The 13019-nt window shown below is 39.4% G+C and overlaps 1 protein-coding gene across 15 annotated transcripts in view; it reads left to right on the forward strand.

Annotated features, from left to right (window-relative positions):
- RAPGEF6 (Rap guanine nucleotide exchange factor 6) overlaps positions 1-13019 on the forward strand; it is a 123509-nt gene that overhangs the window by 96410 nt on the left and 14080 nt on the right. For 6 of the 15 annotated variants that reach the window (XM_039701218.1, XM_039701208.1, XM_039701207.1 and 3 more), the window contains 7 exons: positions 1382-1593; positions 2461-2584; positions 4968-4991; positions 7623-7843; positions 9856-10047; positions 11330-11464; positions 12813-12926. In XM_039701218.1, the coding sequence (XP_039557152.1) occupies positions 1382-1593; positions 2461-2584; positions 4968-4991; positions 7623-7843; positions 9856-10047; positions 11330-11464; positions 12813-12926 (1022 nt within the window). Of the gene's footprint in view, positions 1-1381; positions 1594-2460; positions 2585-4967; positions 4992-7622; positions 7844-9855; positions 10048-11329; positions 11465-12022; positions 12191-12812; positions 12927-13019 lie in introns of those variants that run through there. The other 9 variants (XM_039701220.1, XM_039701219.1, XM_039701213.1 and 6 more) reach the window with 4 other exon arrangements.

Genomic DNA, 13019 nt, shown 5'->3' on the forward strand with positions numbered 1-13019 from the left:
TGTAAAGGGTACTGGACAGTCATTGAGACTGGCTCTCATTATGTGGGAATACACACATGGATAGTGATTCTAATTTTTCTATTCTGCTCCCTAATTTTTCATGGTTTGTTGTAGGTAAGGAAATTACTCTTTCTGCTTCTCAGTTAAGTCCAGTCAGGCCATGACTAAAATGATCTTTTGTCTGGGGGGGAAAAAAGGAGGCAAATAATTTAGTTTTTGTTTTACTGTTATTTCCAAGAGAATATATTTTTTTTGTTAGCATATGGCAGAGGGGTTCTCTTCCTTGCCTTGTCCTGCACAGCAGTTTGGTGCCATATGTCTCATGAAATAGGAAGATAACCATCTTAATGTAGTGTGGAAAAGAGGAGCTGTGGGCTGGCATATGTTTGATTTTTTCATGTCAGAGAAGGCTTTGTTTGGCATAGCATGGAGAGAAATTTGTCTAAAAAATAAACGAAATACAGTAAGGTTTAAAAAAAAAAAAATCTGAGAATAGCAAATTCAGTGATAGTGTGGGTCTGGATTTGCTGAGCAGTGCACATCCCTTTCCAGTGCTGCAAAGGTGAGGACCTTGCAATTATTGCAGAATTCCTTGAGCCTAGGTGGTGACAAATTATTATAGGGAGGGTGGATTTAATTTATTGAATGTTTTTATTTAATGGGGTGTTTTTGCATCCAAATAATTCTGGGTATATTTTTACTCAGTGGGAATGAGGGCACAGTGAGAAGTTTTAGCATATCTGCTGCTTCCAATTGTTAGTCAGTTGCTCATTTACAAATGCTTTTGTCTGAAGCTCTGAAGTCAGAGAATGGTTTGGGCTGGAAGGGACCTTAAAGATAATCTTATTCCAGCCCCCTGCTGTGGGCTGGGACACCTTCCATTACACCAGGTTGCTCCAAGCCCCATCCAGCCTGTCCTTGGGCACTTTAGGGATGGAGCATCATTAGATGTGCTGGGGTCTCACCACCCTCATAAGGAAGAATTTTTTCTAAAGTCTTGCCACTTCTGCTTGGGATGAGCTCTGCACTGTTCTCATTTTCTGTACAATCATTGGTTCACCTCATGCATTTTTTACCATTTTTGTTCTTACTGTGGCATACATTTTTACAGGATTCTTAAATAAATGTCAGCCCTGTGTTACAGAGATATTATTTTGGCAGTCATTTGAAATTTGTACCTTGAGCAGTCGTGGTTTTTAGCAGTCCTGTTTAAACAGCAGAGGGTTATTGTGATGAACTCTTAGCCTGCTATTCACCCAGCTTTGCAGTTAACCTTGGGAAAGCTATTTTTAATCCTTAAAACAACCTCCCAACCCTTCACTTCCTTCTGAAGGGTAACGATTCTGCTCACAGCTAATAATGAAACATTTCTGCCTTGCAGTGGGTTAAATCTTGCACCAGTAGCTCGTCTCAGAGGCACTTGGGAAAAGTTACCCAGCAAGTATGAAAAGCACCTCAGAGACCTTCAAGATCTTTTTGATCCATCTCGAAACATGGCAAAATATCGCAACATCCTCAGCAGCCAGAGCATGCAGCCTCCAATTATCCCACTTTTCCCTGTTGTCAAGAAAGATATCACATTTCTGCATGAAGGTAATGTCAAACACAGAGAAAATAAATGGAGCATTGAATGTACTTCAGCCCTTTCTTCAGTGCTCAATGTGTCCACATGTGTCTAACGAAGCTGCCACCAGTAGGATGCTTTTGAGGGATCCTTTATAGGAATGATATAAAATAGAACTGGGAATGCCTAGGAATGGTCCTAGACAAAAATTAAAAATAAAATGCATATTTTTAGTATTTTGAAAGCAATGCTGTAATCCTCCTCAGCTGTCCTGAGGTTTAGGGTGGAAGCATAGGTGAGTGTGGTGTCTGGTAGCTACACTACTTCAAATATTTTCTCTTACAAAAAGCTTGTTGCTGTAACGTTTTCCAGGTTTTCATTCCATGTTGTGACATGCATACAGTGATACACCTCCTACTCTTGCTTTCAACATTTTCAGGGGATTTTGTTTAAATGTTTCCATCTTGTTCCCTTTATACAAAATCCTGTTTATAACTGGTTGAGGTGAATCACTTCTAAATATGCTTAATTCTTGGTTGTGATGGTTCAGAACTATTTGAACTTCTTTCCTAATGTGGATGTTGTTAATGTCAATTCTGTATTTATATTATTTTAATATTATGAGAGTTAATTTGGGCATAGTTCACTTATTCCTTTTTCCTTCTTGTTACTTTAGATATCAATTAACAAAAGAATATAGGGTAGTCCAAGTGGGTTTGGTTCAATCAGTGTTTTGAGAGAACATCCTGATTTCTTGCTACATTGATTAAAAAAATTGTGTTGGTTGGGGGACAGGGAGGGGAAAAGGGTAACAAGGGAAGAGCTAGAAGCACAGCAGCTGTTCAGAAACATTTATTACTTTTTTTTTCTCTTATGTGTGTGTTTCAATTATGCAGGCAATGATTCTAAAGTGGATGGCCTGGTGAATTTTGAGAAGCTCCGCATGATTGCCAAAGAAATCCGCCAGGTTGTGCGAATGACCTCTGCAAACATGGATCCAGCTGTGATGTTCAGACAAAGGTGTGCAGTGGGAAGGGCAGCAGCACTGAGGGGTCTCGTTGTGGGGGGATCTGGGTCTCTGTGTGCATCAGCACGTTGGTATTTCATTGTGTGCCTCATCACTGACATCTACCATCAAACCACAGCCTTTATCAAATTATGGCAAAACAGTTGAGGCTTCCCAGACCTGCTTTGAATGACTAATAAACCAATTTATTGCCTTTAAAAAGCACTGAAGAATAAGTTCTAATTTTAATGATACATACTTCTGCCAAATAAAATGTTAGTGTCAGTAGAGTTTTGAGAGAGGTATAATATTACAGGGTACAATATTTAGATATGAGAGAGAGATAAAAAGCACCTGAATCACTGATGTATAGACCTCAAATGCTGTTTCAAAACAAAATCCCACTGATAACATATTAAATTCAAACTAAATATTTTTTATTTGTTCTAAGCACAGCTTGTTCCACCTACATAATGTTTGATATGTTCAGGCTTCAGCAGGTGGAGGGTGTTTTCTTGGCTTATTTTTCTTATTTTTTTCTTTTTATCTTGATGCTGAATATCACCAGGCTTGATGTTAACAAAGTGCAGAATAAAAGCAACATAACTCCTAATCTGGTGCTGATTAGCTCCAGATTTTATTTAGTGGAAATGAATTATTTCCTGCATCTGTTTTCTCCCCACTGGCTGAGCTGAAAGCATCAGTGGCTCTGCTGTTGTGTCCATACAGGGTCCTGACCCCGTGGGTGTCCATGGGGTGGGTGGTGGCCTTGCTCCTTGCACTGTCTGCCTCAAGCTGATGGGCCAGACAAAACCCCTCAGGTGCAGCCTGGTGGGGAGCTGGGTCAGGGCTGAGGAGCCGTGGCTCTGACTTGAGAAAATGGCAAAAAGCTCTCCCGAGCTGCCCTGCCTGTGTGCACCCCAGCAGAGGAGAGCCCTCTGAACAGCCTGCAGGGAGCAGTGCAAGTAGGAGACACAGGGGGCAGTTTCTGGGTGAGGTGTGCTTCATCCACCCAAAATTCCAGTCACCTGTGCGCTTGTGATTCTCTCTGATTTGTGAATTCAGTTACATCTGTGCAGTGGAAGGAAATGGAGCATGCAAGGATAGGGAGCCTTTATAGGAGCATGGAGGTTTGGTTCCCTGTGTATTCCAGTGGTCAGGATTCGCAGAGGATCATCAGTTGTGTCTGGTTTTTGTTTGCAAGGCTGGCTATCAGGAAAGATATTTCTTTTTTTCAAATACAGGCATTTGAAGCCAGCCTGGATTGGGCTGTGAGCAGCCTGGTCTAGTGGAAGGTGTAGGGGATATAAGGGATGAACTTTGGGGTCCCTTTTAACACAAACTGTTCTGTGATTCTGTGACTCTAAAATAGCTCAGTCTGAGCCAAAAATACCAGATCCTTGTTAATGTTACTTGGTTTCACAGTGGAGACTCACTTTTATACAGTTGGATAGAAATTAGCAAGATTTTATTTTTAATATAAAATTATAAAGTCAGTAACTGAGAAGTTGTGATTGCTTTTCAGAAACTTTGGCATTCACAGCTGAAATTAGTCTATAAATAAATTTCCCTGATGGCCCATGCACTTCCTAATACCTCATGAAGTCTAATAATTAAAAAAAGTAACAGTAAATAGTTACCTTTAGTATGTTTTTTTAGAATTACAGAACACATTTTAATGACTGTAATTTAAATTACACACATTACTGACCTAAACTGCTTAGGCATCCAATATTAAAGATAATGCCAAAGATTAAAAGAAAATAATTCCGTGTTTTCATGTCATTTATATTAATTTTCATTTTCTCTCTCACGTTTGATCTCTCAGTTTGTGTTATGAAGCATCAAATAAATGCTTTTGAAGATGAAAAATCAACAAGAAAGATGTGTATTAGTGATAACACGAGACTTGCTCACAAGTTCATTACCAATTACTGAGAGTGTCCAGGCTTTCAAGGTGAATTTGGCAACTGGCTTGTTTTCCAACCAACAGTCAAGAGAAAACAATATCATAAACCTGAATATTAATAGTGATGATTTATCATACACTTTCAACAGGCAAAGAATAAATTAATGTAATCCCATTTTCTGCAATATGAATGAGTTGCACTCCATCCAATTTGATTTAGAGAAAATAAAAGAAATTAATGCAAATTTGAATTTTTCAATTCATAGGTTAAACAAAAAACTGATAGATACTAAAGTATTTGTCAAGTTTTGCCCCTGCATTTCATGAAAACATTGTGTTATTGTTTGAGAAGAATGTGGCTGTATAGAGATTTTTCTTTTCTGTTCTTTCCTGTCTACATCTTTCTTCCTGACTCTCAACTGTTTTATTTTTTTCCTGTGCTTTTCTGTTCAAATACATGCTTCAATGTATATGGCTCTTGCTTACAGGAAGAAGAGGTGGAGAAGTTTGGGGTAAGTGTAGAGCTGAATGCAACTAAGATAAATAAAGATTATGCAACTCTTAACATACTGCATCCTCCTCGTTAGTGCATGCATCTGAAATACAGCATGCATTTTATTAACCCTGCAATACATGTTCTTTTGAAAACAGGAGTAAGGGGTACAGCCAATGTTTTACTGCAGCTATAAGAATTCTGAGTTGCTTTTGTGTAGTCGATAAGTTGTTTGAGTTTTGGCTTTGTGCATTAAAAAAACCTTGCTGTGCAGTTATATTGGAAGGCAAACTATTGTGGGAAGTAAATGAAATAAGTAACTTGCCTTTTAACATGTTACTGAAAAGTTGAAGCCATTCTGCATTTTCAGCTGTAAGGACACTTTGAATTGTGGTAATGATGTAGTAATTCCCTCCCTGAGGTTTGTCTTCAGGCAATCTTCAAAGTATTTATTTTTAGCATATGTTTAAAATGTATCTCACATTTCATGCACCAAAATCCTCATTGATGCTACTGGGAGTGTTGGTTGTGTGAGGTCTGGATCATGGAATGACTAAAAAGGAGAGTTCTGATGTTGGCCAGGGAAGCTCCTGCCTGGCCCAGGCAGTGATTTTAAGACTTGACATTGTAGCCATATTTTATGTGTTCTGTGTTATCTGTGTGCCTTTGCATAGCAGTGATGGGGACAGTGCCAGGGCTTGGGCTGCTCATACTGGGATTAGCAGGTTCCTCATGCTGATGTGGATGCCCTTGGCTGGCAGAATTCGATATTCAATAATCAACTGCTCACAAGGCAGCTCATGGGGAGAAATAGCCAGGACCCATGGAGCCACTGTAATTTCTAACTCTTGGAATTGCTGTGAGCACAAGGGAATAAGGAGAAATAATTGTTAAAGAAAGTAGAATTAAATTGCCTTAAAAAGTCAAATCCAGACATGAAAGAAAAAAATCAGTGTGTACATAAACAATAAAATGTTTCTATCATTAAAAATAAACATAATTTCCTGAGATTGTAGAATAGCTTTGTCCTTATCCATCAAGAGGTAGGAGTGTCCCCTTGGTTTGAATAGCTGTGAACACTCCATCATGCCTTTTGCTGCTCCTTGTCTCCAATAACATTACTTTTTTATTTAATTAAGCTGTAAATTGCTGAGAGCTTTTAAGCTTCTATTTTCTCTCAGAATGATTATTTAACATGTCTGAAAACATTGCAGTCATCTGTTTTCAAACATTTATTTTCTAAGCTCAGTTTACTTGATTCCTTGGATTTTCTCTAACAACGTTTCATTCTGACTCCTTTGGCCATTATGGCTCTTCTGTGCCTGATGTTGTTTATTCTGCCACTTGTGATTCTGTAAACACACAAGATCTTGAAAAATGTCTTCATGTAGCTTTAAAAATATTCATCTGAATATTTAAAAATCCACACACAAACCCAGCTTTGAACAACTTTGACATTTTCCATTAGGATTTACGTGTGACTTATACTGTGATCTCCATTTATTTAAAACTGCATCAGAACTGGTGTGGGTGTAGGACTTTTGGCACTTGAAACAGAGGTGACTGTGTTTAAACTATACCCTGATCAGTTGTTTGGTCACTCTTCCAGTGTGAATAGGAGTGAGTGTCAGGGAGAGTAACTCACGTTCTTTAACAATTACAGTATTATTTATTTTTGCTTCAGTTACTGATAGATTTGAGAGCTCAAAATCAGGAGCATTGAGGAGCATCCTCCTTCACAGATACAAGTCTGGGTGTATGTGTATCATCACTGCCTTCCTCACCTTTCTTGGAATACATTTTTTAATGAGCTGCTCTTCTGTCAATGTTTTTAGTTAATTGAAGAAAGAAGTTAAGTGTGTAATCAAGTGCACTTTGTACATTTAACATAATTTGCCCCTTGTTTAACCATTATGAGAAGCTCAGTTTGTAAGAGGATTGCAGTGCTCACTTCTGTGCTCAGCTAAGTGCAGGGAGTTCCTGTGTAAGCCTGATGCACACACTGGGTACCCAATTCCTTAAACCACCAAAGTTACCAAGTTTGTCCACTTTTAGAATCTACAGTTGAATTCATAGAGCTGTTAAGGTTGGAAAAGACCTCTGAGGTCATGAAATCCAACCATCAACCCAACACCACCACCATGTTGACCACTAAACCATGTCCTCAAGTGCCTTAAATATGTGTCTTTTGAACACTTCTAGGGATGCTGACCCCACCACTGCCCTGGACAGGCTGTTCCAGGTCTTGACAACCCTTTCCATGAAGAAGTTTTTCCTAATGTCCAATTTACACCTCTCCTGGCACAACTTGAGGCCATTTCTTGTTGTCAGCTGCGGGTCCTCCAGCACAAGCCTGGCGTTCATTAGTGGAGCTGAATGAGTTCCACATGCAGCACTGCCCCTTGTTCTTCCCAGCTCCACATTTCCACAGGCAGTCCTGTTTTAGGCTCAAATCCCTGCTCTCAATTTACCCAGATATGTTAAGACAAGTGTTGTTTTAATGCTGTTCATCTTTTTTAACTCATTTGCATCAGCATGCACTAGCCCTAACTGAAGACTATTGGTATTAATCTGCTTTGGCCTATGCTGCTGCAGCTCTTTGTTGCTGTTGAGAACTGAACCTTTAGTGCTTTGCTCTTTTCTCTCGTAGGTCTCTGAGCCAGGGCAGCATGAACTCCAACATGCTGGACGTGCAGGGAGGCGCTCACAAGAAGCGCGCCCGCCGCAGCTCGCTGCTGAACGCCAAGAAGCTCTACGAGGATGCCCAGATGGCCAGGAAGGTGAAGCAGTACCTGTCCAACCTCAGTGTAGAGACAGACGAAGAGAAGATCCAGATATTGTCACTTCAGTGTGAGCCTGCATACAGCACTTGTAAGTACAGTGAGCTAGAACAGCAGCATGATGTATAGCATTTATAAAAAACGTTGTTCCTTCTGTAAAAATACTCTTAAACTTTTCCTCTGAGGGGACGATACTGTAGTAAGGGTTGTATTTTCAGTTCATATACTGAGAGCTTCAGCAAGACAGCATGTGTGTTCATGTTTTGGTTGAGCTCAAAAAACTTCCGTGATGTTTTTTATTTTGACCTTTAGTTCCTAAAGCTGGGTGTCTTTCCATCAGTCTGGCAGGAAATCCAATAGCACATCAGCTCTGCTGGTGCCCTGCTGTCCTTGCACAGACCTAGGAAGGATAAAAGTAGTCTTTACCATATGAACAGCAAGAAATGAAAAGAGACAAAATCAATATAGAAAGTGCAATGGATTACACCTTTGAATAAATGAAGATTGTTGAGAAGGAGAAGTTAGGTCAATATTGACTGATGAGTTTGACATGGCTTGACAGTCACAAATTGAGGACTACAGCAGGATAGCTCTCATAATTTGAGCTCTTGTCAAACAAACTGTTGTCTGACCTGCTGTCTTACACAGTTCAGTAAATTCTTATTTAGAAGTGAGAAGTTATAATTGTGTTTTATTTAGATACTTTAGCAGTTTTCACTTTCTTGAAAGGCAGATTTGTTTCAAAATAGATGAGTAACAGCCATGCTAAACAAAATTATGTTTCCTGCTTGTCTTTTGTCCAAATATAGCATTTTGAGGCTTTTTTTGTCTTCAAATACTGTTTTATCTCTGATGAGGTAAGTTCAAAGCATAACTAGGAGATGGCATCTTGAAGATAAAATTTCAAGCCCTTGCCGTTATCCAGTATTAAGAATGCAAATCCTTGTTATTGCCTAAGATGATGTCTTATGCAAATTTTCTTCTAGCATTTAATTTTAAGTAGCACTGAAGCAGGAAACCTGGAAATGGCCACATTTAACTCCCTTTTAAAAAATGCTAAATCCTTCATGTTTGAACTCTTGCTAGATGATCTGTGTGCAATCATAACAGGTACCAGGCCCAAGAGAAAAACATAAATGTTATCAGATTGGTTTTTATTTGTTAAAAAAAAAATTAAAATCTTATATGCACGGTGCTAGCCATAGATATTTGGAAGTAAAAATAGGGATTATATACCCTACTACTTCATGTAGTTAGGCAAATTAATTCTGTATTTTCTTAAACATGAGGAAGGAAAATTAAATTTAAGTGGATATACAAATAAATATGTGGTAGATTGGCATATTATTAAAAGGAACATTTTTTTAAACTGTGGAAAAAGCCTTAAGCCCCAAAACCCACAGGCAGGAGATCCAGTTGAGGATCCTTGTTACAAAGAAAGAATAGAGCAGTGATGTGTGGCATGAGGGACCTGCCAGCCCCTAGTGGTTGTAAATCTGGTGCAGTGAGAGCACTGACCTGTCCAGGGATGTCTCTCCCCACTTTGTTAGATTACCCACTTTTCAGGGGTTCAGCTCCCCCGTTTCTTACCTCAGTAATTAGCTTCTGTCCTTGCTTGTGGTAGGAATGAGCAGCAGTGACACTGCAATCCAGAGTTTTCCAACTGAATTTCAGGAGAAGTCACATGAGGAGCACTCTGTGAGTTGCTTTGTGATTAAAGCAGAAGCTGAAGCGGAGCCCTGTGCTGTAAATCACTTGTGCCACCTAGTGAAATATTTGATGCCACTTGCAAAACCCCCTGATTTTGAAAGAGGTGCTGTTATGCAATTGCACCTTGCATGCAAACATTTAAAATACAGGCTTGTGGTAGAAGTAAACAACATCTTTTGATCTTTTGATGAGGTACCTCGATGGCACTTTCAAGAATTTAGGGCTTTTTTTTAAAGCTCTTCACACATCATCTTCATTGTCGTGTTTGGACTAGAGATGGTTTAAAATACAATTTATCTTCTTTGTACAGTGGTTCCTTTGTCTGGTTGGTTGTATTGCATTAATCCTGCAATTGAAAGTGCTAGATATTTATATGCAGTTTTTCCCTAACAGTGACAAAGAATTTAAGTGAGAGAAGAGGAGGGAAATCCTCCGAAATGTCTCCAGTGCCCATGAGATCAATTGGCCAAACCACAAAAGCCCATCAGCATCAACAAAATCGAATGAGTCAAGTTCTTCAGGTCCCAACTGTGAATTTGTACCCCAGCAGGAAAAAGGGACTGACAAAGGACCATGTCACATTCAGTGAGTATCTTCAGTTCACCTGGCTGGGAAGGTTTAAAGATGTAAGCAAGCAGGAGGGAGGAGCTCTTTTGTAGCTGAGTGGTTTATGTGAGATACTGTTGTAAACTTTATTAGATTAATTCATTTTAAACCAGCTGATACATATTGCTGTGTTTTAAGAGAGCATGCTTAGTTATTTGCACAGTCTTTTATAACTTTAAAACAGTCAGTGGTGAGATGCTGTCTCCAAATATGCTCTTGCTTCATGAGGTCTAATATATTTGGGTGAAATCATTGAAACATCACAGACATTTAATATTTTAACCACTGGGACACCATTTTAACAGCATTATGGTCAAATGGAGCAACATAATTATTAGTTGCTCCTAGTGAACATATTTTTAGTCTCTGAATTTGCTAGTTACAAAGCAGTATATTCTTTATTAAAAAGCTTTTGTCCTATTTACATAACTGTTGTATCATTTGAAAGCTGCAGTTGTGGGTTATTAAATGAAGTTAGCTGCAGTCAATAACTGATACAGAATTAATTTATATTATATTGGGCATCAACATAATTTGAAATAGCTTCAGAAAACAATATATTACAGCATATAAAATACTGTTTCCAGTTAGTACTTATTTCAGTTCTCCTATGAAAAGCCTGTGCAGTTTGATAAGTTCCAGAAACTTTTCTCAGAGGTCTTTCTTCATTTGTGTGTGGTAGTCCATGCTGATCTAACAGTTATTGGGAACTTGAAATAACTCCTCAGCACTGAGTCCTCTGCAGGATGGTCTAATAGTGAGTAAGAAACACCAAACCATGTGTGGGACACTAGTTTTGCTAAACTGGCCAAGCTGTGGGTAGTGGCCATGAGTGTTGATTTGAGAGCTCCTGCTTGTGAAGATCTTGAGCTGACCTGGTGGCTCTGACACACATGGTTTTTAACACAGTCCCAACAGTGCCATGGGCAAGGATTTCCTCCAAGGTTTATACTGCACACAGGTATTTTTTTACATAGTCCTTTGCCAAAACCACAGCAAATGTATCCATTGCAGTGGTTCCTGTTGGGATATGGGTGTTTCAACACAGTTTAGATGAGCAGCCAGCAGTAGCAGTGGCCACAGCTGATCTGATCTAAATTTAAATGGAGGCTGCCTCCGCATGCAGAATTCTCAGAGCATCTCTTCCTCTCTTTGCTGAATATTCTGATTGTTCAATGTGGTGCTTATTTGTAGTTTAAACAGAAATCAGTTAATTCAAAAGAAGAATAATGTGGAGTGACTGATGCCATTGTTTTCATAGGTACAGGCTCTCCACAGAAGTCATTAAGTTTGTCTGAGGAAGTAAGTAGTAAGAAACAAGCAGATGACACTATGTCCATGGCATCTTCTTTGCACTCCAGCCCACCTGCTTCTCCTCAGGGCTCCCCACGCAAAGGTAAGTGTGTGGCAGTGTCAGTCCCAGGAGCTGGAGCCTAAACCAGGGTGGGCAGTGGCAGGAATATTTGTTGGCAATGACATGTAAGAGAAATAGTAATTTAGAATGTTTATGTCAATAATAGAATCACGTCTTTCTATTAATAGATATGATTTTCCAATGTATTTGTATATTTGGACCTTTAAGTCACTTAGTATTTAAAAAAAATATGGAATAGTTGTTTTCTTAAAATACTGCCTAAGAGCTTTTGGCAGAATTCCCAACAGAACTGAAGTGCTGACACCTGCCATCAGGCCAGTTCAGATTTAGGTGGCCACTTAAATAAATGGGATTCTCAGACCTGGGGATTTCTTGAAGATGGCAGTGTTGGACAGAAACTGCAGCTATTGAGACAACTTCTGGTCTTGCCCCAGGTAGTTGGAATAGCAGGTGATCAGATAGAGCTGAAGGTAGAATGGTGTCATAGTTCTCCGGGACAGGTGGTTTATGTTGCTGCAGAAGTAGTGCATCCATCTAAATCCTCGAGTCGCTGTTCATACTTTTTGTTCTTGTGCACAGGGCTTTGTATGCATCCCTGTCTCTCATGATGCCCTGAGAATCCCTTTATTTTTGATGTCTTCATCTTAAAAGACCTGCATCACTTCATCATTAGTGAACCTTGGATGGAAATTGATTTGAAATCTCTTAGCACCACTCAGTAGCCAGCGCGGGTGGTTGGTGTTGGATGGTGTAAGGCCCCTCTTCTCCCTTCTGTGCTGCTTTGACTCACTGACAGCCCAAAGCCACTTGGCATGGCATGGCACAGTGACCTGCTGCATCTTCTCACCCTTCTCAGTGGGAGATCAGGCTGGTCTGTCCACTTCTGCCTTCACAAGATTGTGTTTCCTTTAGGAGAATGCCACTTATTTTACTTAAACACAGCATATGTATAAAAAGCTTCAATACTTGGGTTGCCAAATCTTGCTCCACTGAGCATCGCTTCTAAGTATGTTATTTTTGTTAACTTTTACTTGGTTCTTTGAAAATAATGTTTTGTTTCTTGGGGATTGTTTCATTAATTCATCTTGCTTTCAGCACTGATCTCATTTGATTGAGGTGATCTGTACTTTGTTGTATGTGTTGTGCTAACAGCTCATTGATCTAAAATTAGGTGCTTCACAGACAGCTGAAAGACATAATTTTAGGCATGAACACATTCCACTTGATCTTAGATTTCATTTTCTTTTAAGCTATACTCAAGTGATACACAAATAGGATTGAAGAAAAAAGGATTTTCAATTAGGTTGTTATTTTTGTTGTTATTTATCTCATCATCTGTCAACATCTGTCTGTGTCTACTTCATTGTAGTTGGCAACATCCAAAGGTCGGATAACTGCAGTCAGATGAATCTCTCTGGCTCTTCCTCATCACTGGCCAGTGAAACCAGCAACAAGAACAGTGGACAGCGCAGCTATGGAATAGGTGGGGCTTACTTACAAAAGCAAATCCAGAAGATTTGCCAAGCTGGAGAGAGTTCTGAGAGAAGTGCAAAGGTGGACAGAGAGAAAGAGAGTA

This window comes from Passer montanus, unplaced genomic scaffold (genome assembly GCF_014805655.1).
Source record: "Passer montanus isolate IOZ18808 unplaced genomic scaffold, ASM1480565v1 scaffold15, whole genome shotgun sequence".
NCBI lineage: Eukaryota > Metazoa > Chordata > Aves > Passeriformes > Passeridae > Passer > Passer montanus.